Source organism: Temnothorax americanus, unplaced genomic scaffold (genome assembly GCF_048541705.1).
Source record: "Temnothorax americanus isolate GAGA-0224 unplaced genomic scaffold, ASM4854170v1 Scaffold203, whole genome shotgun sequence".
Lineage (NCBI taxonomy): Eukaryota > Metazoa > Arthropoda > Insecta > Hymenoptera > Formicidae > Temnothorax > Temnothorax americanus.
In genome coordinates this window covers 17,998-45,357 of record NW_027509343.1, presented here as the reverse complement: position 1 = coordinate 45,357, position 27,360 = coordinate 17,998, and the positions used below count along the sequence as shown (strand labels likewise).

The 27,360-nt window shown below is 40.7% G+C and overlaps 1 protein-coding gene and 1 pseudogene across 2 annotated transcripts in view; one reads left to right on the top strand and one right to left on the bottom strand.

Moving 5' to 3' along the window:
- Positions 1 to 17,987, bottom strand: part of LOC143897600 (G2/mitotic-specific cyclin-B3-like) — a 31,609-nt pseudogene extending 13,622 nt beyond the window's left edge. The window contains exon 1 of the transcript XR_013256962.1: positions 17,796 to 17,987. The product of XR_013256962.1 is annotated as a G2/mitotic-specific cyclin-B3-like (transcript). The remainder of the gene's footprint in view (positions 1 to 17,795) is intronic.
- On the top strand, positions 442 to 27,349 carry LOC143897591 (estradiol 17-beta-dehydrogenase 11). Its single transcript, XM_077406402.1, has 8 exons — positions 442 to 1,242; positions 18,826 to 19,074; positions 19,569 to 19,693; positions 22,938 to 23,048; positions 23,152 to 23,313; positions 23,420 to 23,502; positions 23,597 to 23,713; positions 27,199 to 27,349. Exons 2-8 carry the CDS (start codon positions 18,834 to 18,836, stop codon positions 27,347 to 27,349), a joined length of 990 nt encoding a protein of 329 aa, XP_077262528.1. The 5' UTR covers positions 442 to 1,242; positions 18,826 to 18,833.
- Positions 27,350 to 27,360: the final 11 nt, after the last annotated feature.

The following is a 27,360-nucleotide window of genomic DNA, read 5'->3' as shown; positions in this document are numbered from 1 at the left end:
AGTTGTAGATCTCGTCGAGACGTTTGCAAAACACTATAATAAAGCTTTCTTTCGTTAAGAATTTCTTGAGATATTTAAAATTTTGTTATAATATTTTTAATATAAAATATGAAATATCTGGTGAAGTATTCACTTTTCTACAACTTTACCTTTATACTTTTATACGTAGAATAATGAAAGAAAGTGAATAATAATATTTTTACATCTGCAATTTTGCAAAATTGAATGCGTCTACAAGATGCATTCAATTTTCAAATAATTTTTTCTGTTTTTTTTCTTACAATAATCGATTCTTTTCATTATTCCATGTATAAAAGTATCAAGGTAAAATTATCAAAAAATGAACACTTTACGAGATATTTCATATTTTATATTAAAAATTAAAATTAAAATGATAAAATTTGAAATATCTCAGAAAATTCTTAACAAAAGAGCTTTATTATAGTGTTTTGAAAACGTCTTGACAAATTCTACAAGAATATGCAATAAAGGGAAGTTCTATTTAAAAAAACATCGATCACATTAATTTGAAAAAGTCACTCAAGGTCAAGCCCATATTTTCATCATGAGGCCCCCTTCAAATCATGTAACTTTTGCCTGAAACATTTTTTTGTATCTTCCATATTTTTTGAGATATTTGCCTTAGACATTTAAAATGGGACACCCTGTATATACGATCATCAATATGCAAAATTCTTTGCTACGCTATTTTTTTAAATATTGTTGATGTTTTTATACAGATGACATGTAGACGATATGTATTTTGTAAAAAGTATATTTTATTTAAAAGGGTAACTACAACGTTCTCGTTAAACTATTAGTTTCACTCGCCAACACCTCCTCTTATTAAAAATCTTACGTTCCCGCAATCTTGCACTCTCTCTAGTTATTTTCTTGTCCCCATAGTCTTGACGGATCGCTTCGCGCTTGTACTATAGTCAAGACTTCATAATCTGACGTTTCCACAGTGCACTCGGTAATTCGGCCGCACTAGAAGCCACAGTCAACATTTGCCGGTCACCTAGTGCACATTGTGAAGCATAGGACACACTTGATTTATTTTGAAGACAGTGCGAGAAAGTTATAGTTGAAACGAATATGGTGAAACTTTGACATAGAACTTCTATTTTTTGTATTCTCTGTACTTTTTATATAAAACTATTATAACTGTGATTTCCGCAAAGCTGTGCGAATTACTGAGGGACCGAATATCGAATGCTTACACATTCCATCAAACAAAAGGTAATCAATTGCGAGATTGTTAGATTAAATATATTTTAAAAGGAATTTCAAATATAATATATATTTTTTTTAAGTTTGTTTAGAAAGTACATTAAAAAAAATTTTTAATTATATGTGTACATATAAACAAGAAAGAAAATAAAAAGTTAAAAAATTTAGATTTGAAATATACTCAAAGTATATACTTAAAGAATAATATATAAAAGAACATTATTTGCTATTTAATTACTAGTACTAGTACTATTTAGGCACATTTTTTATTCATGCATTATGGAGGGTTAATTGCAAAAAGTTTAGAAATATACATTAAATATATTAGTAGCATTCTGTCATAAAAAAGAAGAGAGTTTGAAGCAGAATAAAATAGAAACTAAATCAAGGAACACACACACATGGTATATTACAATATATAACATGAACTACAGTGTATTTTATAATAATTTAATTTTTTAATTAATTTACAAATAAGAATTTAGTGTTTTGTGTTCTCATAGAAGATTTTGATGAAAGGTACAACTTTCCATCGAGCTAGCTGGCTTTCACCAGTCAGCAGCCATCGTTGAATTTATCTAAAATGCTATGACTTGATGATCCTTGAATACAATTTCATAAATTACGACATGTAAATTGGCATAGAGAGATACGTGAAAATTTAAATAAAACAGATCATAAATTTGCATTTTCGAAATAATACAGATGTAAACATTTAAATTTTATTATAGTTTAAAGTCTTTAACCCGTTATTCAAATATTAAGGATCACTACAGGAGAAAAATACTGTTAACAATATATATATATATATATAATAAACGAATATTATTAAAGATATAAAATTTACTTTAGATCTTATAGTTCATGTCAAATTTCGGGATGGAATTCTATCTATAAAATTTTATGCAACGTGGTTTTTTTTATGTATACGTATTTTGATATGTGTTTTATGTATTATTATATACAGGGTGTTCAAAACAAAAATATCCAGCCGATGTAGTAGATTGGGTCAAACTGAAGAGAAAAGTCATGTACCATTTTGCAAAATTCGCAAATATTTGGAAATGGGACGTCTCTTCTCGCCAGGCGCTTCTACTAGAGTAGATTGGCCGATCTTTTTCAAATTATTTCTCAGTAAGTATTGCGAATTTTGCAAAATGATACATGACTTTTCTCTTCAGTTTGACCCAATCTACTCCATCTTTTCGACTGGATACTTTTATTTCGAACACCCTGTATATAAATTTTCAAATATTTTCAGTCTCACATTGTATATAAAATTATGAATAAAATTCTGTTACAAAGTCTTACTTTAAATTATGAATCTGAAAATTTTAATGTCGATCGTTGTCATAACAGGTTGCCGATCAATAATATTCTCCTAGCTATACTAATGCTCAAGCCTATACTGAGTTGCAATATCTAACAGAATTAGAGCAGAAAACGGGTTTAAATATTTTTATACATTTAATTATACAATATATAATTATTTTTTAATGGAACGTAGATGTATAAAAATATTTAAACCTGCGCGTTTTCTGCTTTAATTTCGTTATGCATATATATATTGTATATCTCGCAGTAAGATCTCGCAGTATATATATATGTAGGTCCAGGGGTATGTTCCGGGACTGTTTACGTTTTTTGAAATGTACAGTCCTGGAATATAACGCATATATATGTAATCAGATTCAAAAAATTGTCCCGAAAAATGCCGTAGGACATCAATTTTTTCCAGGACAGTCCTGGAAACTGCCAAATGTCCCGGAATATACCGATATCAAAAATAAAAGTCCCGGAACATACTTCCAGACCTACATATATATATATATATATATATATATATATATATATATATATATACTGCGAGATCTTATCGTTTCACGCGCAAATTCCTACCGAATAAATGTTATTTTGATTTATTAATTGCCTGAGTTCGGAACCTTATTTATGGCGTGTCACCCCGCCGAATATCGCGCCGCCCTTCATCAACCACGCCCCAGCCCTTAGGTCGAGCTAGCCGATTCCTCGCACATCCGCACGTCTCGTTTTGCGTCTCGTGTTGGCTTTCTTTCGCGATTTCGCGGACGCGCGTTGACGCGTCTGGCGCCCAACGGTAAATTCGTTTCGCGAAGTGTCGGAGGTGCGAGGGAATCGTCTGAGAGGCCCGTCATCCCGCTCTCCTTACTCCTTTTGATCCGGCACACGTCCCGGAGCGGTCCAGGAGTGAAAAAGTCGTGAAAAAATTTATATATATATATATATATATATATGTAGGTCTGGAAGTATGTTCCGGGACTTTTATTTTTGATATCGGTATATTCCGGGACATTTGGCAGTTTCCAGGACTGTCCTGGAAAAAATTGATGTCCTACGGCATTTTTCGGGACAGTTTTTTGAATCTGATTACATATATATGCGTTATATTCCAGGACTGTACATTTCAAAAAACGTAAACAGTCCCGGAACATACCTCTGGACCTACATATATATATATATATATATATACTGCGAGATCTTATACCTCACGCTCGGAGCGCGTGAACGCAACGCCGGGAGTCGCACGAGAATTCTGTCGCCAATTATCTTAAGCCTAACGCAAGTATGAATCGTGGCGTAAGTCACGTCCCAACGTAATGAGGACCAAACGCAACACAATAACGCGAGATCAATTTCGGCGCGATCGCAAGGAGACGCGGAATACTATAACAAACGCAAAAATACGGACTTAATCTAACGCGAGAAATGACCAAGGATAGCGCCAGTTATTCGGGCGAATACAATACACTGTCTTCAGTGATTTCCGAACGCAAAAAATGAGACGCCGAGGCACTCGGCGTAGCGCGAAATACTGGAAGGAACGCGAGGAAAAATGTGCGGGATTACCGCGAGCAATAATAACACGCAATCACCGAACAACGCATCCGAACATAACTATCCTAACACGCACGATTCTCTGAGGCAATTAGCCACTTACAGACGGCCGATTAACGCGAATGATGTGCCGACGCGGGCTACAATGTAACCTAAGTAATATTGGGTAATCCGATACGCCGTGAACACGGAAGGCGCGAGACACAATCACGAGCGCGGACATTATACGAAACGGACTCGCAGTAACGGATTTCGCCACGAATCTATCGCAATCTCCAAAAGCTCGCAATCGCGTCTTTATCTCCATTCCGCGGCCACGATACCATCCCGAGGCCCTTCGCTCTCGCTGTCAATCGCCATTCGATGCGCGGTCTCAAGGGACCGTACGCGTCGCGATGTTACAACGTTTTTTCGGACGAGAGCGTGCACCGGAGGGCGACGTCGTGGCTTTACATCCGATATTAAACACTGCGGGCAACCTCACCGATGTGATGTGATGTCTCCTCGTAGGGCTCCTCGCCGTCACCTCGTACGAAGGATCGTCGCAGCGTAACCGATTTTCCCGACTCGGGGTAACTATCGCGTATCTTAAAGAGAACGTTCGCACTCGCCGACGGACGACCAGAGAGTGTCTCGCTAGATTCGCTCAATAGCGGAATCGATGCGGTACCCCCTTCCTGAGGGGCGCGCCGACCAATCGGGAACGAGCTTGCAAGCTCGCGCGGTATCGTAACGCAGGATTGTCGCAAGGGGATCTTTCGGGGGCGCGCAACGGTCCCTCGGCGGCGTAGCAAATCCTCCAATTTGTCCCTGGGCAGCTGACTGGACTTTGTCCTGGCCGGTGTGCCTCAGATTTGACCTCGGGGCGGTGGCCAGCCACCCCGCGGGCCGGTATTGCGTGGAGGTAATTTGCTGAGGCCGGGTTTTCCCCGGTACCTGGGGCCCCGCTATCGACGGCCTTGTCCATTGCTGCCTCATTTGCCGCACGCCTGCCGCGTTGCTCTCGCCGCCCGTGATCCATGTAGCTTCCGCTCTTGCCACCCCTCCTCGGTCCTTGGTCTTCCCGGATCCCTCTCGTTATCGGTACTCCCTTGAAGACTCGCCGTGGTGTGGGTGAGGCGCCGCGCGCATTATAATTACACATAAAAATAAGAGAATAGTCAAAACGCGGAAACGATATCGATTTTTGGTCTCTGGAGATCTCGTCGTAGCCTCTCTGGCTCGTCCCTGGGCGAAAACTTCCGCGCCTAGTGACGGCGGCCGGGCGCTGCCACGAAGCGGCGGGCCGCAACGTCACAACACCCCACCCCAAGAGGAAGCGTACCGGGTGCGGTTGCCCCGCTCAGCCACTCGCCCTCCGGGGTGAGCATAAGAGCGCTTCGCGATCGAGATTTCCAGCTCAGGCCTCGGCACAGTGGAACGAACACAAAACGAGACGTCATAACACAAAAAAAATTTTGATGAACTAACAACTACTTTTAGCCTACGAAATTCTGTCCCATCCCCACGCCTTGTCAGACCTCGGAATTCGTACTCGGGGGCAGTCATCTACCGCCCCGTCTTTCCCTTTCGGATTTATCGTCGCGATACAAGTCGGACCTTCCTACGATTGCCTACGACGGCGAACGCCTCGCGCTTGCTGTCGACCGCTTATCTAACTCTACCTAACGTCCTTCTAAACGGGAGGCTAACTCCCTTTTGGGGGCCGAGTACGCCGGCAGTACTCAGCTAAGTTTGGCTACGTCGTTTTCGACGAGCGGTCCTAACGCGACACCAACGTAACATGACGTGTCGACTGCATAGCGGGAGCGCGGTTTTATGCCTTATCGTGGCTTTATTACGTGGGGTCGGTACCAATGCGGTACTACCGAGTAAAGGTGACGGGGGTTAACGGCGGGACTCCTGATGGCCCGTAAATGAGTGAATAACCGGAGGGTTCGGGGGGGAGAAGTTAGGGTTCTATCGCACCACTTTGATTCCTTTACCCATTTATTCGCCTTGATAAAGGCGTTCGTACAAAAATAAAAGATTGATTATACAAAAGGTTCTCCTCTGTACGAGAATGACGAGAAAAGAAAAAAAAGGAAAGGAAGAATCAAGTGGGCGCGAAAGTCTATTCATAATATGGTTTTAAATCCTTAACGTGGATTTTTCCGATCGAATTACCTAATGAATCGGCAAGTTCGTATACTACCGGCGACAGAATTCTTAGTACGGTAAAAGGACCATGAAATTTAGTCGCTAACTTTGCAGACGCGTGCTGAGCGGCGGACGATAAGCCGTGCTGTCGTTTCAACACTCGGTCGCCCACGGCGAACTGACGGTCTCGTCTACGCAAATTATAATACCGAGTTTGTTTCATTCGCGCGGTCTCCAAGTTTTCGACAATCCAGGCCCGCAACTGGTGGATTCGTTCCATCCTCTCCCTCCAAATGGCGGGGTCGGAGTTCTCTACCTCGACAGCAACGTCTGCTCGTTCGCGAAACAGATTAACAGGTTGTGGTTCCCTCCCAAAATTCAGAAACGCCGGGGTCGCTTGAAGCAAAGTATAGTGCGCGGAATTATAAGCAAAACGAAATTTGTTAATGTTTCGGTCCCACTCGCGGTGGTCTCGACCCAAGAAAGCCGTAATCATCGTTTTGAGTACGCGATTAACTCGTTCGACGGGGTTCGCCTGGGGATGATAAGGCGGTACCGTCGTATGCTGAATTCCGTACTGTGTCGTTAACGCCTGTAATTCTCGGTTTAGAAATTCCGTGCTATTGTCGCTTAATAAAACGCGTGGTGCTCCCCAATAAAAAATAACGAGGTTTTTGTTAAGGAACCGCAGGTCGGAATGCAGTATGAACGGGTCTTCTTTGCAAACGATAATCTTTATTAAATCACGCTCGACAATTATTGTGTGTGCTCTGCGTCGCGTACAATGTGTTTCTGAGGATCGACGCGATCGAGAGTATCGAGAGCGCGGCGCTGGGTAGCCGGAAGAGGCACGCCGCCTGGTGTCGGCTAGTGACCGAATGTGTATGCGCCACACGTGGAAGTGCGGCGTCTAAACGCTGGTTACAATCTACCGCGCGCGCAACATAAACTCAGTATAAGATTTAGAAAACGCGAAAAACAAAAATAATCTGGATTTATCTTGAGAAAGATGCATTATCCTAACACTCCCCCTTTTTGAGTATTTTCTGGTATCTTATGCGAGTGTTGGATCGATAACTCCAATTGCATATCTTAATTTTTCGAAGTGTATGCGCGGTAGAGCCTTTGTGAATATATCGGCCAGTTGATCTTCGCTAGGAATGTACATAACGTCTATCAACTTATTTTTGAATACTTCGCGAATAAAATGATATTGGACATCGATGTGCTTTGTTCGTGCATGAAATTCTTGATTCTTAATTAGCCTTATTGCACTTTCATTGTCGATATGTAGCCTCGTTGAATCAGAACATTGATGTCCAATATCTGACAAAAGTTTCCTTAACCATATTACTTCTCTGCTTGCTAGGCTAGCTGCGATATATTCCGCCTCCGTTGTGCTCAGACTTACAATGTCTTGACGTTTGGACCTCCAAGTCACGGGTCCGTTTGCCAATTTAAATATATAACCGCTCGTTGAGCGTCTAGTGTCTAAATCGGAGGCAAAATCTGAGTCTGAATACCCTACTAAATTGTAATGCTCTCCGCTATTTCCCTGATACAAGATCCCGTAGTCTTTGGTTTTTGCTAAATATTTCAAGATCCTTTGTACCGCGTGCCAATGAGATAAATCATATTTACTTAAGAAACGACTTACGAAACCGACGGCGTAAGAGATATCGGGTCTTGATACTGTGGCTAAGAACAACAATGAACCGACGGCCTCTCGATATGGAATTGAATCGTTCAAAGTATTTTTATTATTATCTCTTGTATGCAACACTGTGTGAGGATCGGCTGAAATGGAAACAGGCTTTGCTTGATCCATACCGAAATACGTCAATATGCGGTCTGTGTAGTTACGTTGATGGACGAAGATGGTCTTGTTCGCACGATTACGCTGGATTTCCATTCCAACGAAAACTTTGGCATTGCCTTCGGATATTTCGAAGCTTTCACGTAAGGCGTCGAGCACCTTGTTTAACAATCTTCGTGATGATGCTAGGATGAGACCATCGTTTACATATAATCCGATATAGACTATTTCTCCGTCGAAGTGACCATAAAACACGCATTGATCCGCTTCGCTCACTTTGAAATTGAATTCCTTTGAAGCTTTCTTAAATCTTTTGTGCCAACATCTGGCTGCTTGTTTCAGACCGTATAAGGATCGATTCAATTTGCAGACCATTCCACTACCTTCAATTTCGACTCCATCTGGTACTTGCATATAAATGTCCTCTTCTAACTCTCCGTATAAAAATGCGGTTTTTATGTCGAACTGTCCGATTTCTAAGTCGTCGCGTGCGGCTATTGCTAGCAGAACTCTTATCGAGTCGTATCGAACGACGGGTGAGAAGATCTCTCCAAAATCAGTTCCGGCCTTTTGTGAGAAGCCCTTTGCACATAATCGAGCCTTGAATCGAACGTTCTCGTTCGTGGGAGATTTCTTTATTTTGAATACCCACTTGCATCCTACTGGTTTGCAGTCGGGTGGCGCTGGAACTATGGTCCATGTTCCGTTCTTCGTATGTGCATCAAGTTCCTCTTGGATAGCTAATTTCCAATTCTCGGAATTTTTTCCGGAAGTTGCTTCTTGAAAGGACTTTGGTTCGTTGAACAAAGTAAAACACGCTTCGTATCTCAATGGTGGTTTAATTAAGTCCCTTTCTTTTAAGCCGTATCTGTCGTTTTTATTTCTGTCATCGACATCTCTGTTCTCATCAATCGGAGTGTCCAATCCGGCTTGGTGTCGTTCCTCGTGAAGGTCAGCCTGCTCTTCAACGGAGTTTCGGCAATCGCTTACAGGTATAGAGATCTTATTCTCCCCGCAATCGACATCTTGGACAGGCGCTTCATTTATAACGACATCTCTGGCTGCAATTATTTGTTTAGTGGTGGGATTAAAGAGTCGATAATTAGCCGATTCGCCTTGATATCCGACCAGGATTAGTTTCTTTGACTTCGGGTCCCATTTCTTGCGATGTTCTTTCGGAATATGAACGTAGGCATCGCTTCCAAATATCCTTATGTGAGATAGCTCGGGTTTCTTCTTGTACCACAATTCGAAGGGAGTAGTGTTGTTTGTTTGAAATGATAGACAGCGATTCAAAATATACACAGCGGTATTTACCGCTTCAGCCCAGAGTCGTGTCGGCAAGTTCTTCGCAGTCAACATGGTTTGAGCGCTTTCAACGATCGTGCGCATCTCTCTTTCCGCACGTCCGTTTTGTTCATGTATGTATAGAGCGGATGTTTCCAATGTAATACCTCGTGAAGCCATGTAATCAGACATCTTCTTGTTTAGGAACTCAGTCCCTTTGTCGGATCTCACTGTCTTTATTCTGCAACCAAATCTGTTAAAGACCAATTGTTCGAATTCTTTGAATTTCTCGAACGTATCATCCTTGTGACGCAGAAAATATACTTGACGGAAGCTTGAACAGTCATCTTTCAAAAGAAGAAAATATTTACATCCGCCGATAGATGCTTCTGACATTGGGCCGCAGAGGTCGGCATGTATAAACTCACCTACCTCGGTTTTCCTTGTGCGTTTCTTCGGTTTGAAGGGCAGTCGGTGCTGTTTCCCGAATTGGCAGTTCTCGCAGAAAAAGTTGTTGATGTGTGATAGCGAGATTCCATTCACCAATCCTTTATTTGCCATCTCACACAATGTTCGGCAATTGATGTGGCCCAAGCGTCGATGCCATGTCTCAAGGTTATTAAGTGAGGTTGAATTTACCTCTGTACCTTCGATTACCTTAAACATCATTCTAAATAGATTGTTTTCCTGTTTCATACCGCAAGCCGTCAGTATATTATTTCGATAAACTCTTACGTCGTTGGCCTCTAATTTTAAAACGCAACCTTTCGCTGTACATACTCCGGTCGAAAAAAGGTTCTTACGTAATGACGGAATGTAAAGAACGTCCTCTAATTTATCATCAAGCCATTCATTTTTGACTAATCTTTTGATCAGAATGGTTCCGCGACCTCTTACTTCGCAAGTTGAATCGTCTCCTAAGCTAACGGTTTCTCTATAGGATTCATTTAAATCAATAAACCATTCGCGACGAAAACTCATGTGCTTTGAAGCACCGCTATCTAAAAGCCACACATCTTTTACATCGGAATTTAGAATTCGAGTTGAGCAATTAGATTCTAAGGTCAAGAACGCTTGTAAATTCGCGGAATTATCGCCATTCGTTTTTTGTTTCGCTTTCTCGTTATCTTTATTGTTTTTCGAATCGTCGCGTTTCTTAAAACAATTTCGAGCGATGTGACCTTTTTTACTACAATAATGGCAAGTGAAATCTTTGAATATCTTACTTTTACCTGACGCCCTTTCGTTACCTCGATGTTTTCGCAACGCATTCTCTCGGGTGGCTGTGTTTCCATCCTGTACCTTGATTGTCGCTAACGCGTTGGTGGCTTCGTCCATGGCGGTGAGTCGATTCTCTTCTTTTATTAGACGTTCGGTAAGGACATCTTTCCTCTGATACCGTTCCTGAACGCTATCCCAGGCAGTCACCAGCGCGTTGAATTTTGACGGGAGGCTCCCCAGAATCTTGGCGATGATCGTGACCTCAGACATCTCCTCTCCGACGTCCTTCAGTTGTCGTGCCATATTTTCGATCTTGGCAACGTGCTGCGCAACGGAGTCGGTGGCCGCCATTTTGTACTCGTGAAATTTGGTCATGAGCGTGAGCTTGTTAGAAGCACTTTTCTGTTCATGTATGGTGCTAAGTTTTGACCACATTTCGGCAGCTGTTTCACAAGTAATGAGGTATTCGAGTTGTGAATACTCCATAGACGACGATAGGATGCACATGGCCTTCGCATTCTTCGTGCACCATGCCGTAAACGTGTTGTCTGTTGGCTCGGGTTTTACTATCGTACCTTCTGTGATTTCGAGAAGGCCGCTTGCGACGAGAACAGTCCGGAGCTGGAATTTCCACAGCTGGAAATTCGATCCATCGAATTTCGTGATGTTTCGTAGGTCGATGTTATCGGACATCTCGGACAGAGCACTTGATTCAGAGCGCGAGAACACGTCAGAGAGCAACGAACGCTGATCTTCCTCGTCTTGTTCAGGGACGATGCTCAGGGAGACGGCGACTTCGCTTCAGCTCTTCACAAGACAGGTATGACTTCCTCAGTTCGCTTTTTAGACCGTTCAGTGGCGTTATCCTGGGCCTATAACCTGTTGAGGAACCGCAGGTCGGAATGCAGTATGAACGGGTCTTCTTTGCAAACGATAATATTTATTAAATCACGCTCGACAATAGTTGTGTGTGCTCTGCGTCGCGTACAGTATGTATCTGAGGATCGACGCGATCGAGAGTATCGAGAGCGCGGCGCTGGGTGGCCGGAAGAGGCACGCCGCCTGGTGTCGGCCAGTGACCGAATGTGTATGCGCCACACGTGGAAGTGCGGCGTCGAAACGCTAGTTACAATCTACCGCGCGCGCAACATAAACTTAGTATTAGAGGTAGAGAACGCGAAAAACAAAAGTAATCTTAATTCATCTTAGGAAAGATGCATTATCCTTACAGTTTTCGATAACCTTTCGGATATTTTTACCGGTCGCTTTACGTAGCAGACAACACTCAATCCATTTGGTGAACAGGTCCTGCATCACGAGAAGGTACGCGTGCCCCGACTTACTGGGCGGAAGCGGCCCCATAATGTCGGCGGCGACAACCGTCCACGGAGCTTCGATCACTCGTTGGCCCATTAATCCCGCGGGAACATCCTGTTCTACTTTTGCTCGCTGGCACGTGTCGCACCGGCGCACGTACCGGGCGATATCGTTGAACATCCGCGGCCAATAATACCTCGTCGCGACACGGCGATAAGTTTTCTCAACGCCTAAGTGTCCGGCTTGAGGTGGATCATGGTTGGCGCAAATAATTTCATCGCGAGAGTCCCTTGGTACAACAAACTTCTATTGGTCGAGGTCATCTACGGTTTCGTTAATTACGGGATGAGGTCTACGAAAATATAACCGATCCCCCTCTATTTTCCATCCTGAAAAATTTTGCGGGTGCTCGAGAACCTCGTTAAATCTTTTCGCGTACCAGTCGTTCTCAACCACGGCGACCGCGCACAAGTCGTCATCCTGCTCGTAAATTCGCGAGAGTGCGTCCGGCACATAGTGCATCGCACCTTTCCTGTGCTCGATTCGGTAGTCGTATTCAAGCAACTCGAGAGCCCACCTCGCTAACCGTCCCGTCGGATTCTTTAAATTATGCAGCCACCGGAGGTTGCTATGGTCCATTACGACGGTAAATCGGTAGCCCTCGAGGTAGGGCCTAAGCTTTCGAATCGCCCATATAACCGCGAGGCATTCTTGCTCGGTGGTAGAGTATTTTCTTTCCGCGTCAGACAAAACCCTATACTTTCGAAAGCTATTACATGTTCGACCCCGTCTATTTTCTGAGTGAGTACTGCGCCCAAACCGACGGAACTGGCGTCCGTTTGCAGCTCGAACGGGATGCTGAAGTCGGGACACGATAAGGTGGGTGGAGAAGTGAGACACCCTTTAATAGTCTCGAACGCGGCTTGCTGTTCCTCGCCCCACCCCCACGGCTGATTCTTTTTAAGCAATCGCGTTAATGGCTCTAGGTAAGTAGCGCACTGCGGGATAAAACGGCGGTACCACGACGCCATACCAATAAATCGACGCAATTGCCGGAGGTTACGCGGCGCGGGATATTCCCTGATCGCGACGGTCTTATCGGGATCGACCTTTAGACCCTCGCGCTGCACCAAAAATCCGAGGTACTTCACCTGCGAGCGGCAGAACTTACTTTTCTCGGGATTGATCGTCAAGCCCGCTTCGCGAATACGTTCGAAAACGCGTCCCAACCACTCGAGATGTTCCTCGAACGTTTCGGTAGCCACCACAATATCGTCTAGATACGCGAACGCGTACGGATCCATCTCTGGTCCGATTAAGCGATCCAACAACCTTTGGAAAGTCGCAGGGGGCCCCGTTAAACCGAACGGCATCCGTTTAAAATAAAATAGGCCTTTTCCCGGCACCGCGAAAGCCGTGATTTCTTGGCTCTTTTGAGATAGCGGAATCTGAAAGTAGGCTTGGCTTAAGTCAATGGTCGAAATGTACCGAGTTTTCCTTAATTTATCAAGAATCTCGTTCATGTACGGTAACGGGTACGCGTCCTTCTTCGAAACATCGTTCACTTTTCGGAAATTTAAGCAGAAACGATAGGTCCCGTTAGGCTTTTTAATCATGACGACGGGTGTCGACCACTCGCTCTGCGACGGCTCGATTATACCGGCTTTCAATAGGCGGTCTACTTCTTCATAAATGGCCTCTCGGATTTTCGGCGGGGTAACATCGTTGTCGAATAGGAGGGTGGTCTCCGACCTCGATATGGTGTTCGGTTAACGTGGTGGCTCCGAGCTCTTCCGAATTGACCGTAGCTTTAGACGCTAAAAATTCTTGTAGACGCTTCTCTTGGTCCGGCGTTAACTCACTCAATCCGCAACAGACGAGGGGCGATGCTTCCGGTTTTCGCGTCCTCCCCCTCTTTTCGGCTAAGTCCGGTTCAAGATGTATGGTATCTCCCTCGGCTAACGCCACGCGCACGCTCGCGGGAGAACTCGAAGAGCCTTTCTCGAAACGGTAACGGCGCGAAGGATCTTCGTCAAAATTCCACGTACCGTCCGCGAACGTCATGCTTATGCCGAAAGCCTCCAGAAAATCCACTCCCAATATGCACGGTAACGCCAGAGTCGGTAACGAACAAATCATCATGTTCAAGATCTTACCCTGAACGCGTATTGGGACCTTTACTTCTTCCCTCACCCTCGCATTCTGATCGGTCGCGGTGGTCACGCGTCTTCCGCCAGTCCTCTTAAACGAGAACCCGAGCTGCTTAATTAACGCGGTGACCTCCGGACCCGCCAACGTACAGCTAAAACCAAAATCTACGAGGGCGCGGACTTCGTGTCCCGCGATCTGCACGCGGAGGAAATTGAGAGAGGCTGAGCCTCCTTTACCACCGAAAGCGCTATACGCGGCATCGCGATCTCCCATCGACAACGAATCCCTGGGGCCGGAGGGGTTAGGAGCCGGGTTGCCCCAATTCCGCGACTCCGCTACTCGTTTCCCGAACATTTCGGACAAGTACGGGTGGCGACCTCGGCCTTCCAGCACCGGTAGCAATGTCTCCGCGGCGGAGCTTTACAATCGCGCGAAAGGTGTCCTGTCTGGTCGCAATTCCAGCACGTGGCGGTGGGGTTCACGCTCGCGGAAGCCGGCGAATCACCCGAGCCGCCCGTCGCAGGCCACGACCGGAGCATTCGCTTTCGGCCCGTTGGCCTTACCCTTCTTCGCGTCTGTCCCGGTGTCGCTCGAATTCGCGGTGGACACGCCAAGCGCGGCCACGGAGTCGCGTTGGTTCTCTCCCGAATTGCGGTTTGCGCCCTTGGGCGCTCGGTACTCTAGATCCGGGAAGAAGGAGCGTTCCGGCGTGGGAGAGGCGCGATAGTTTTGTGCAGCGCGGTTGCTAGCTTCCGCCCGGGCGGCCCATCGTTCGAGCGCGTCCATATCTTGAACCAAATCCCGAGGTATCTGGGTTTGTAGACGGGGACGCATGTGTCGGTATGCGTAGCCGACTTCTTCCTCCTCCCTCCACGGCGGCGATGATCGATCGAAAAGTGTATTTAAACACGTCAGGTAGTCCGTCACGGACTCCTGTTCCCCCTGCGTTCGTCGCATTATCTCGTCGCGAAGAGCGAACTGAAAATCCGGGTCCCCGAAACGTGTACGCCACGCGGTTTTAAACGCGGCCCATGTCGTTAGGCGTTCCCTCTTTCCGCGAAACCAATAAAACGCAATGCCCGATAAAAAGAACGGAAGGCACCGCAAAATGTCTTTGTCCGCAACGGGAATCAATTCTCGGCCCTCTTCGATACGCAACAGAAACGTCTCGGCATCCTCTCCGCGCGCGCCTGTAAACTTTAGATCCCATTTCCGCATAATATTATAAATGGCCGTCGCGGAGTTACCGTTTGGATCGTGCGAGGCCCTAGGCGTGTAACTTCGTGAAACGTCGGAGTGATCAAGATGCGCTCGTGCACCCATCGTAGCGGACGGACTATCTGGACGAACGATTTCTACCGGGACACTGAGATATTCGGTATGGATCGTGGGGTTCGCTTCGGTCCCCGTCGTCTGATTTAACTCAAGGTTCGTCGCGCGGTTTAAGTCGACGTCGGCCACGCGGCTCGATTCTCGACGTGTGGCCGTCAACAAACGCAACAAACGAAGAGTCAGCTCGGGGTCGGATCCTTTGATAGATAGCTCGCGTCGACTCAACTCGGCGATTCGTTCTTCGCGCGAAGCGTGGATAATCCATTCGTCGGTGAGCTCGATTGGATCCATCTTGTCTATCCGAAATTTTATTACAACTGGTGGATCTAATTTCCGCGCGAACTGACGGAGCACCACTGTATTCCGGAAAGAGAATAATAGTACGCGAACACTAATATATGATCAACAATACACACGAAGGAATGTGAAAGTCTCTATTCCGCGCAAAATCTACGGAAGGCTACCGTATTCTCAAAAGAGAATAATAATACATGAACATAACACTCGCGAATGGAATGCGAAGGTAACGCGGGATAGGCAAATAGTTTTTCAGACGCGACAGCTCGCTGAACGTAAACACCGAATTCCAAAGCGCTACGCCGTATCGAATAATATCGCGAAATCACCGATTAACCCACCCGAACACGGTTATTCAAATAATCATCGAACCAATATTTCCCATTAAGCTGAAAGAAAGATGTTAAACAAAATATAATATGACACAACACAGATAATATCGCATCAAACATAGCATATAATATAGCGTCAATAATAATTCATACCAACAAAAAGATAGGAGCATTTATTTATTTCAACGGAACACAAAAAAAATCAATAAGGAATCCGCGAGAACCTCGTCACCCGCACGAAAATATCGCAGCGCTATCGCAAGCCCTTTACGTGCCTTTCGGCGATCTTTCGGCTGCCCCACGTTGGGCGCCAAATTTCGTCACGACTTTTTCACTCCCGGACCGCTCCGGGAAGTGGGCCGGATCAAAAGGAGTAAGGAGAGCGGAATGACGGGCCTCTCCGACGATTCCCTCGCACCTTTGACACTTCGCGAAACGAATTTACCGTTGGGCGCCAGACGCGTCAACGCGCGTCCGTGAAATCGCGAAAGAAAACCCCAAAACAAGACGCAAAGCGAGACGTGCGGATGTGCGAGAAATCGGTTAGCTCGACCTAAGGGCAGGGGCGGGGGTGATGAAGGGCGGCGCGATATTCGGCGGGGTGACACGCCATAAATAAGGCCCCAAACTCAAGCAAGTAACAAATCAAAATAACATTTATTCGTTAGAAATTCGCGCGTGAAACAATAAAGGCCGAGTCAGCTTTGGTCAGTCAGACAAATCATATAATCAATCGCGCGAGCGTCAGAAATGAAACAAAAAAAAATAATGATAGCGCGGACGCCAGAATGAACGAAGTACTGCGTTATCGTATAGTAAACGCGTAGAAGGCGCTGCGATTAGATCAGAGAGATACAGTATGACGAAACTTACAATTAATATGGAACATCAACAGTAAACACGAAATAATCACGGAAATAGAAAATAAGATCTCGCAGGAAAGATCGCGAGAGGACGATACCTCACGCTCGGAGCGCGTGAACGCAACGCCGGGAGTCGCACGAGAATTCTGTCGCCAATTATCTTAAGCCTAACGCAAGTATGAATCGTGGCGTAAGCCACGTCCCAACGTAATGAGGACCGAACGCAACACAATAACGCGAGATCAATTTCGGCGCGATCGCAAGGAGACGCGGAATACTATAACAAACGCGAAAATACGGACTTAATCTAACGCGAGAAATGATCAAGGATAGCGCCAGTTATTCGGCAAATACAATACACTGTCCTCAGTGATTTCCGAACGCGAAAAATGAGACGCCGAGGCACTCGGCGTAGCGCGAAATACTGGAAGGAACGCGAGGAAAAATGTACGGGATTACCGCGAGCAATAATAACACGCAATCACCGAACAACGCATCCGAACATAACTATCCTAACACGCACGATTCTCTGAGGCAATTAGCCACTCACAGACGGCCGATTAACGCGAATGATGTGCCGACGCGGGCTACAATGCAACCTGAGTAATATTGGGTAATCCGATACGCCGTGAACACGGAAGGCGCGAGACACAATCACGAGCGCGGACATTATACGAAACGAACTCGCAGTAACGGATTTCGCCACGAATCTATCGCGATCTCCAGAGGCTCGCAATCGCGTCTTTATCTCCATTTCGCGGCCACGATACCATCCCGAGGCCCTTCGCTCTCGCTGTCGATCGCCATTCGATGCGCGGTCTCAAGGAACCGTACGCATCGCGATGTTACAACGTTTTTCCGGATGAGAGCGTGGGCGGACACCGGAGGACGGCGTCTTTACATCCCGATATTAAATACTGCGAGCAACCTCACCAATGTGATGTCTCCTCGTAGGGTTCCTCGCCGTCACCTCGTACGGAGGATCGTCGCAGCGTAACCGATTTTCCCGACTCGGAGTGGCTATCGCGTATCTTAAAGAGAACGTTCGCACTCGCCGACGGACGACCAGAGAGTGTCTCGCTAGATTCGCTTGATAGCGGAATCGATGCGGTACCCCCTTCCTGAGGGGCCTGAGGGGCGCGCCGACCAATCGGGAGCGAGCTTGCAAGCTCGCGCGGTATCGTAACGCAGGATCGTCGCAAGGGGATCTTTCGGGGGCGCGCAACGGTCCCTCGGCGGCGTAGCGATTCCTCCAATTTGTCCCTGGGTAGCGGACTGGACTTTGTTCTGGCCGGTGTGCCTCCGATTTGACCTCGGGGCGGTGGCCAGCCACCCCGCGGGCTGGTATTGCGTGAAGGTAATTTGCTGAGGCCGGGTTTTCCCCGGTACCTGGGGCCCCGCTATCGACGGCCTTGTCCATCGCTGCCTCATTCGCCGCACGCCTGCCGCGTTGCTCTCGCCGCCCGTGATCTATGAAGCTTCCGCTCTCGCCACCCCTCCTCGGTCCTTGGTCCTCCCGGACCCCTCTCGTTATCGGTACTCCCTCGAAGACTCGCCGTGGTGTGGGTGAGGCGCCGCGCGCATTATAATTACACATGAAAATAAGAGAATAGTCAAAACGCGGAAACGATATCGATTTTTGGCCTCTGGAGATTTCGTCGTAGCCTCTCTGGCTCGTCCCTGGGCGCAAACTTCCGCGCCTTGTGACGGCGGCGGGACGCTGCCACGAAGCGGCGGGCCGCAACGTCACAATACATATATATATATATATATATATATATATATATATATATATTTGTGCCTTTCTTTATATATTTAACAATTATAATAAACTCAATTTTGTATTATTAATTAATCATATAATTTTATAATCATATATAATTTCGACAAAATAAACTTATTATACAATACACATTGATGATAATAATAATCGATAATTTACAATGTTTGTCGGCAATACTAGATCATAAAATGATGAAACTGAAGGAAGGCATGCATGTGATTTACGATTTATTGCTATTTATCGGCATGGCAATAGTTTATTTCACCAAGACTGTAGTTCTAACGCTAATTCCACGCCGATATCGAGCAAAATCGATCAAGGGTGAAATTGCTCTCGTTACGGGCGGTGCTAGCGGAATCGGCAAGTTAATTGCAATCAGATTTGCCAAACTCGGTGCACACGTAGTCGTTTGGGATATCAATAAGAACGGTGAGAGATAATTCCAACTAAATAATTATTTTTTTCTTTAAATAAAATCTTACACACATACACATATGTATATGTATATATACCTAGATGTCTGAATCATCCGATTGCTAACTACATCTAAAAAAAACAAAAAAAAATTAATGTTTAGTTTTCACGCGTAAAATGTACCTATACGAGTATGATAGCCTATCATGTTGCGTCTGAAACAAATTATGCATGGTAATCCATTATTAATTCTGTCAATTTTGTCTTGTTATTCTTTTGTTACCTGACTCTTCTGAACTAGTAGGTATTATTGTCGCAGTTACACAGTCGCATAATGCAAGTTTAATAATTTTTCTTGTATAAATGTGTATAAATGTATATACAAACATGTAGATAATATGTATATCTTTACAGTATATTTAAACACATTTGATTCAATTCCTTTCTAATAAATTTTAAGATAAGTATGTATATAAATATAAATATATTCGTAAATGGTAAACGCACAGGTCTTGCGGAAGTTGCAGAGGAGATTAGAAAAATTGGTGGAAAATGTTGGACGTATTATTGCGATATAGCTGACAAAGAGAAAGTGTATCATACAGCAAAAGTGGTACAGATTGAAGTCGGAAATGTAAGTAAAATGTTGTTAAACTTGAGAATTCTGTACCACAAAATTTAAGAATATCTTTTAGTCAAGATACATATAGATATATCTTGCGTATCAGCGCTCCAAGATTCTCTTTTTTTTTTTAATTAACAGCAAATTGTTATATATACTAGAACTGCATGAACAATCGAAATAAACTATAATTTTGCTTTACCTATTCATATTTCTCCTTCTCTTCTTTCCCCCCTCTTTTTCTCTCTTTCTGACACACATTATTATATGCATATAGGTACGCACCGTTGTAGAGTAAATATAATATAAATGTGTTATCGCGTAAAATAATAAATTTTGTGGAATCAAAATAGTTAGAGATTTGAAAAATAGATACTGGAATTTTGGTCTAATCTTTTTGAAGACTTATAACATCCGTGACGACGAGCTGTCAATTTAAAGAAAAAAAGAATCCTGGAGCGCTGATGCGCAAGATATCTTTACGTATCTTGACTGAAAGATATTCTTAAATTTTCTGATCGTGCCCGATAAAAAAATTTTTATATATAAACATATCTAAATATATATAATCATATAATATTATATAAAATATTATATAAAATGTTCATATATGTTTTTCTTTTCTTGTATAATCTCTGTTCGTACGTTACAAGAAAAATAATAAGAAAAGGAATTGGAAAATAATTAAAAGGATAAATTTTTCACATTTGCACAGACTTTATTTTTTTGTAAAAAAAACAATGCAAAAATTATCCTTTTAATTATTTTCTTATTATTTTTTTTGTACTTATAAACAGAGATTATATAAGAGAAAAAAAACAGTACGGAGTGTATGGACATATATATATATATATATAGACATATTTTATATAATATTTTATATAGATAATATCTATATATATAAGAGTACCGGACGTCTGTATGTATGTATGTATGTATGTATGTATGTATGTATGTATGTATGTCTGACCGCGAACTACTCATTCGTTAGTGGACCGAATTTTTACCAAGGGTACATAAAATAGGGGTAGAATTTCCCGGGGAGTACCATAAAGTGTATAGTATTTTGCTACCGATTTTCTGGAAACCGATTTTTCTAATTTTTCTAATTTTTCGGGAAATAATCGACCGAATCTCAAAAAATTATATATGAAACAGGGGTAGAATTTTCCGGGGAGTGCTATAAAGCGTATAATTTTTGGTTACCGATCTTTTTGGAAACCGGTTACGAAATTTTTCCAATTTTTTGGAAATTAATTAACCGAATCTTAAAAAATTATATAAAGTAGGGGTAGAATTTCCCGGGAATTGCCATAAAGTGTATAATTTTTTGTTACCAATTTTTTGGGAAATCGGTATCAGAAAATTTTCCAATTTTTTAAGGAAATTAATTGACCGAATCTCAAACAAATGTATATGAAACAAGGGTAGAATTTTCTGGGGAGTGCTATAAAGTGCATTATTTTTTGTTACCAATCTTTTTGGAAACCGGTTACAAAATTTTTCCAATTTCTCGGGAAATAATTGAATCTTAAAGAATTACATATATGAAATAAAGGTAGTCTGTATATATAAGTACCGGACGTCTGTATGTATGTATGTATGTATGTCTGACCGCGAACTACTCATTCGTTAGTGGACCGAATTTTTAAAAAAGGTACATGAAATAGGGGTAGAATTTCCCGGGGAGTGCCATAAAGTGTATAGTATTTTGCTACCGATTTTTTGAAAACCGATTTTTCTAATTTTTCTAATTTTTCGGGAAATAATCGACCGAATCTCAAAGAATTATATATGAAACAAAGGTAGAGTTTTCCGGGGAGTGCTATGTAAAATGGATAATTTTTTGTTACCGATCTTTTTGGACGCCGGTATCAGAAATTTTTCCAATTTTTCGGGATTTAATTAACCAAATTTTAAAGAATTGTATATGAAGTAGAATATCCCGGGGAGTGCCATAAAAAGTGTATAATCATATATATAAGTACCTGACGTCTGTCTGTATGTATATAAAGTATATAATTTTTCGTTACCGATTTTTTGGGATTTCTCCGGAAATAATTGACCGAATCTCAAAGAATTATATATGAAATAAGGGTACAATTTTCCGGGGAGTGCTATAAAATGTATAATTTTTCGTTATCGATCTTTTTGGAAGCCGGTATCAGGAATTTTTCCAATTTTTCGGGAATTAATTATCCGAATTTTAAAGAATTGTATATGAAGTAGTGATAGAATATCCCAGGGAGTGCCATAAAGTGTATAATTACATATATAAGTACCTGACGTCTGTCTGTATGTATATAAAGTATATAATTTTTTGTTACCAATTTTTTTGGATTTTTCCGGAAATAATTGACCGAATTTTAAAGAATTGTATATGAAGTAGATGTAAAATTTTCTGGGGAGTGCAGGGAGAGGAAAAAAGAAGAAGCAAATACTTTTTGTTGCCGCGAATATAAAAGCGTCCACCCGTTGAGTGATTCGGGGATGGTGTAGTTTAATCTAGCGTAGAATATTTAGAACCATTTTTCGTTACCGATTTTTTGGGAGCCGGTCACGAATTTTTTTCAATTTTTCAGGAAATAATTGACCGAATCTTAAAGAATTGTATATGAAGTAGGGGTAGAATTTCCCGGGGATTGCCATAAAATATATAATTATTCGTTACTGATCTTTTTGGAAACCGGTTACGAAATTTTTCCAATTTCTCAGAAAATAACAAGTAGTTCGCGGTCAGACAGACAGACATACGGACGTCAGGTACTTATATATATATAGATAGAAATAGAAAAAACTAAAAAATGTAATAGAATTAAAAAAATTGTTAATAGTAAAAGGGGTTTCCGATTTCTGTTTAAAAAAATGTACGTGATTGCTTTAATTATTTCCGCAAACTTTGAGGTATCAAGCTGAATTTTTTTATAGATAATTTGTTTTATGGATAATTTTTATAGATAATTTTTTGTTACCGATTTTTTGGAAACCGGTTTGAAAATTATTCAAATTTCGAGAAATAATGAGTATTAATTGACCGATTTTCTTGGAACCAGTGCCAAAATTTTTTTGCGTTAATTTTCAATTCTTTTAATGTCTTATTACGATTATTAAAAATACGTTGGTAATTAATGTATGTTAATGAATGGTTCAAATTTTTCTTGAAAGATAAGTTTTTTATAAACTCGATAAGATAAAATATTAAAATTTATCTTTATAATATTATTTTTAAATAAAAAGTGAACAATTTTTTTCATAGGTGAGTCTATTAATAAATAATGCTGGATATGTATACGGGAAGACTTTTATGAAATTGCCCGACTACGAAATTGAAAAAACTTTCAAAGTGAATATTTTGTCACATTATTGGGTGAGTGTTAATTTTAAAGAAATTTGAGTTTTTCAGGTTTTTTTTATAAAGGTTATTATAAAAAACTTCCGATTTATATATTTTATTTATTATTTCTCCACAGATTACAAAGTCATTCTTGAAAGATATGATGAAAAATAATCATGGTCACATTGTGACGATAGCGAGCGTCGCTGGGCTTTTAGGGATTTACAATTGTACGGATTATTCTGCAACAAAATTCGCCGCTATTGGATGCCACGAGAGTCTCTTCACCGAACTCAAAGTGCGTAAGAATATCCAATTATCGAGTAAAGCAAAAATAGTTTTTATGTCATTTTTATCACTTTCTTATTACAATTATTATTTTATTATTATCAATATATTTTAAGGTACATGGATACGAAGGAATTCATATGACTTTAGTTTGTCCCTATCTTATTAATACGGGAATGTTTAATGGAGTAAAACCTAGGTTCGTGAAAATATATAATGCGATATTCCTGGAGAGAAAATTATACATTTATTTATAATATATAATGTACTTTATAATAAAATAATATTTCAAGATTGATGCCGATGCTTGAACCGACATATGTTGCCGAAGAAGTGGTCACAGGTGTATTAGCGAACGAGACGTTGATAGTACTACCTAATATTCTAAGATATTTACTGCCATTTAAAAGGTGAGTTTATAATAATAAAACTTTAATGACCTTGATATATGTTGTCAAAGACGTAACTCTAATTAACTTGCAAAAGATTTTAGTCGTTAATCGATCTATTGACTAAAAAGTTATTAACAAATAAATTGAATTATACAGACGTATGTTGAATGCCATAACTTACCGAACTTTAAGCGGGAAGCACACACTTTTGCTTAACGCATAATGCGTAAGCATAAGAAAATTGATTGCAGGTTCATGCACATGTGCATAAGAAAATAGACCAATCAATTTTCTTATGCTTACTAGCCCAGTCAAATTAGATTATTTTTGGACGTTCGAATGAAAAATTGCCGGCAAGCTGGATATTGGTATACATGTTCATTTTAGTGCATGTTTTTTTAAACATACTCAAAGTCCCCATATACATAGATCGTGAGCCGGCTGCGCCATCTTAAAAAAAAGAGTACAAAAATGGGTTTTTTGCGAATAACTCGGAAATTATTAGTTTCACGGGAAAGAACATTCAGAGCGAAAATGTAGCTGATAAAATTCCTCGCAATTTTATTTTTTGTAGAACTTCGTACGACCATTAGTTTCCGAGATAGATTTTTTTGAAGCATCGGGCAAATGAAAGAGCTGTTTCTTCGAACGATTTTCAAAATATCTCAGTTCTGGCTGTTTGAAAGTATCGTTACCGTTATTCGTTACCGTTATTCATTCAAAAAAGTAACTTATCGTTACCGTAACTCGTTATTCTCATTGCAAGAACACCGAAAGAACGGTTTTGCTGAAAATTCAAAAAATTTAGCTAGATACAGATCTGAAAATAATTTGATTATATTTTGTTGCACCATCAAAATAATTATGTAGAACGTTCAAACTGATTTCTAAAATGTCAAAATTTTTTACAAAATTATTATTATACTCTAGCGACATGCTATAATTATTTTGATCTTGCAACAAAATTATTTTCTGTATCTAGCTAAATTTTTAGATACTTCAACAAAACCGTTCTTTCCGGGAGTAACTCGTTACCGTTGCTCGTTATTCACTGAAAAAAGTAACTCGTCGTTACTGTAAGTATATAACTCGTTATTCTTATTGAAAGAAGTAACTTGTTACCGTTACTCATTACTCATTGAAAGAAATAACTTATCGTTACCGTTACATTAAACAGATAGAAACAGAATAATTGGATTACATGAAAAAAGGCTTATAAAAGAATCAAAGAATTTTCTAAGATATTTCAAATTTTGTTAATGATATTTTTTAAATATAAAATATGAAATATTTTGTAACGTATTGACTTTTCGATTGACTTTACCTCGATAATTTTATACATAGAATAATATGAAAGAAATCGATTGTTGTAAAAAGAAAACAGAAAAAATTATTTTAAAAACCGCATTTTGTAGACGCATTTAATTTGCAAATTGCAAATATAAAAACTAATATTATTATTCGATTTCTTTTACTATTCTGTGTATAAAAATATGAAGGTAAAATCATCGAAAAGTGAATACTTTACGAGATATTTCATATTTTATATTAAAAATATCATGATATAATTTAAAATATCATAAAATTTCTTAACAAAAAAGAACTTTATTGCAGTGTAAAAAAAATCATACAATTCTATTTAAAAAAATAGAATTTTATATATATGACGATGATTTTATGTGACCTAAAAAAATTAATTTAAAAAAATTGATTTTACCATTATTTGTCCTCCTCCAAGTCATACAACTTTTGTCTAAGACAAATTAGTAGTAGAAAGTAGAAACTAACAAGTAGAAAAAAATTGCTTTAGACAAAAATTGTTTGGTTTGAAAAGAGGACACATAATTCTTACGTGAGTTATGTCGTAGATGTCGTTTTTAAGAAATTTTAAAGGCGACTAATTTCTTAAATAACTTGATTTTGCCTTTGAGAGAAAAGTTGCAGATCTCGAGACGTTTTCGAAACACTAATATCTCTCTTTCGTTAAAGATTTTTTAAGATATTTTAAATTTTTTCGTGATATTTTTATAATATAAAATATGAAATACCTCGTTAGTCTAAAGTATTCACCTTTCAACTACTTTACCTTGACACTTTTGTATATAAAATAATGAAAGAAAGCGTATAATAATAAAATTAATTTTTACATTTGCAATTTTGCAAAATTGAATGCGTTTACAAAATCTAATCAAATTTTTTTGTTCTTTTTTTACAACAATCGATTTCTTTCATTATCTACGTATAAAAGTATCAAGGTAAAGTCATCGAAAAGTGAATTAATACTTTACAAAGTATTTTATATTTTATATTAAAAATATTATAACAAAATTTAAAATATCTCAGGAAATCCTTAACAAACGAGAGCTTTATTATAGTATTTTGAAAAAGTCTCGACGAGCTCTACAATTTTTATTTTAAGGAAAAAATCAAGTTTTATTTAAGAAATTAGTTGCCTTTAAAATTTATTGAAAACGACGACATCTACGACATGACTAATGTAGGAATCATATATCCCCGTTTATGGCCCGCTTTAAAAATCAGTTTGAACGTTCTACATAATTATATTTTGAGGGTGCAACAAAATATAATCAAATTATTTTCAGATTTGTATCTATATTGCTAAATTTTTAGAATCTTCAGCAAAACCGTTCTTTCGGTGTTCTTGCAATGAGAACGAGTTACGGTAACGATAAGTTACTTTTTTGAATGAGTAACGAATAACGGCGAGTTACGGTAACGATGAGTTACTTCTTTCAATGAGTAACGAGTAACGGTAACGAGTTACTTCTTTTAAGAATAACGAGTTGTATACGGTAACGATATAAGTTATTTTTTCAATGAGCAACAAATTACGGTAACGATTTACTTTTCAAACGTAACTTTCCCTGATATTATATTATTAATTAATACACCCTAAGATTATAGATATTATTAATGAATTATTTATTTATTTGAAATATATTATTATAAAATATTCTTAAAATATATGTTGGGACAACTTTGCCGAGTAATTAAGGGCTTCCGCACAAGACTCTCGTATAGTAATGTAGCGTAACGTAACGCAGATCAACGCACAAAAAACGTATAACACCTTAACCGATACGTTTCTCGTGCGCTGATCCACGCTACGTTATGCTGCATTACTATACGAGAATCTTGTGAGGATACCCTTACAGTCATGATGAACGAATATCTAGAGACGGAGCACGCGCTCTGAGTATGCCCCGATACGCGTGCAATTTCAAGTGAGAAGGCATTCCTGTCCCCGTGGTATGTATTGTCCGAAGCACCGAAGAGAACAACTACTTTTAATTGTTAACAACTCTTTAATAGACAATGAACAATGGCTAAAATTTCTTAAATATTACAGCTATTTTTGATAATATATGTCAAGATCATTAAAATCAGTGAAATCGCTCTTAATATATGTAGTTTTACTAAATAAATAAATAAATAAACATATATACATATATATTGAAGTTATTGATATTGTTATTTATTAGCTTATTACCGATGAAAGTGAGCTGGGCTTTAATGTATCACATTTTGAAAGGACCACAGATCATGATGACATTCAAAGGTCGTGACTCGAACGATAAAGATAATAATGATAATAATAGTACAACGAACTATAAAGATAGATGCGTGCGTTAAAGTTATACGAG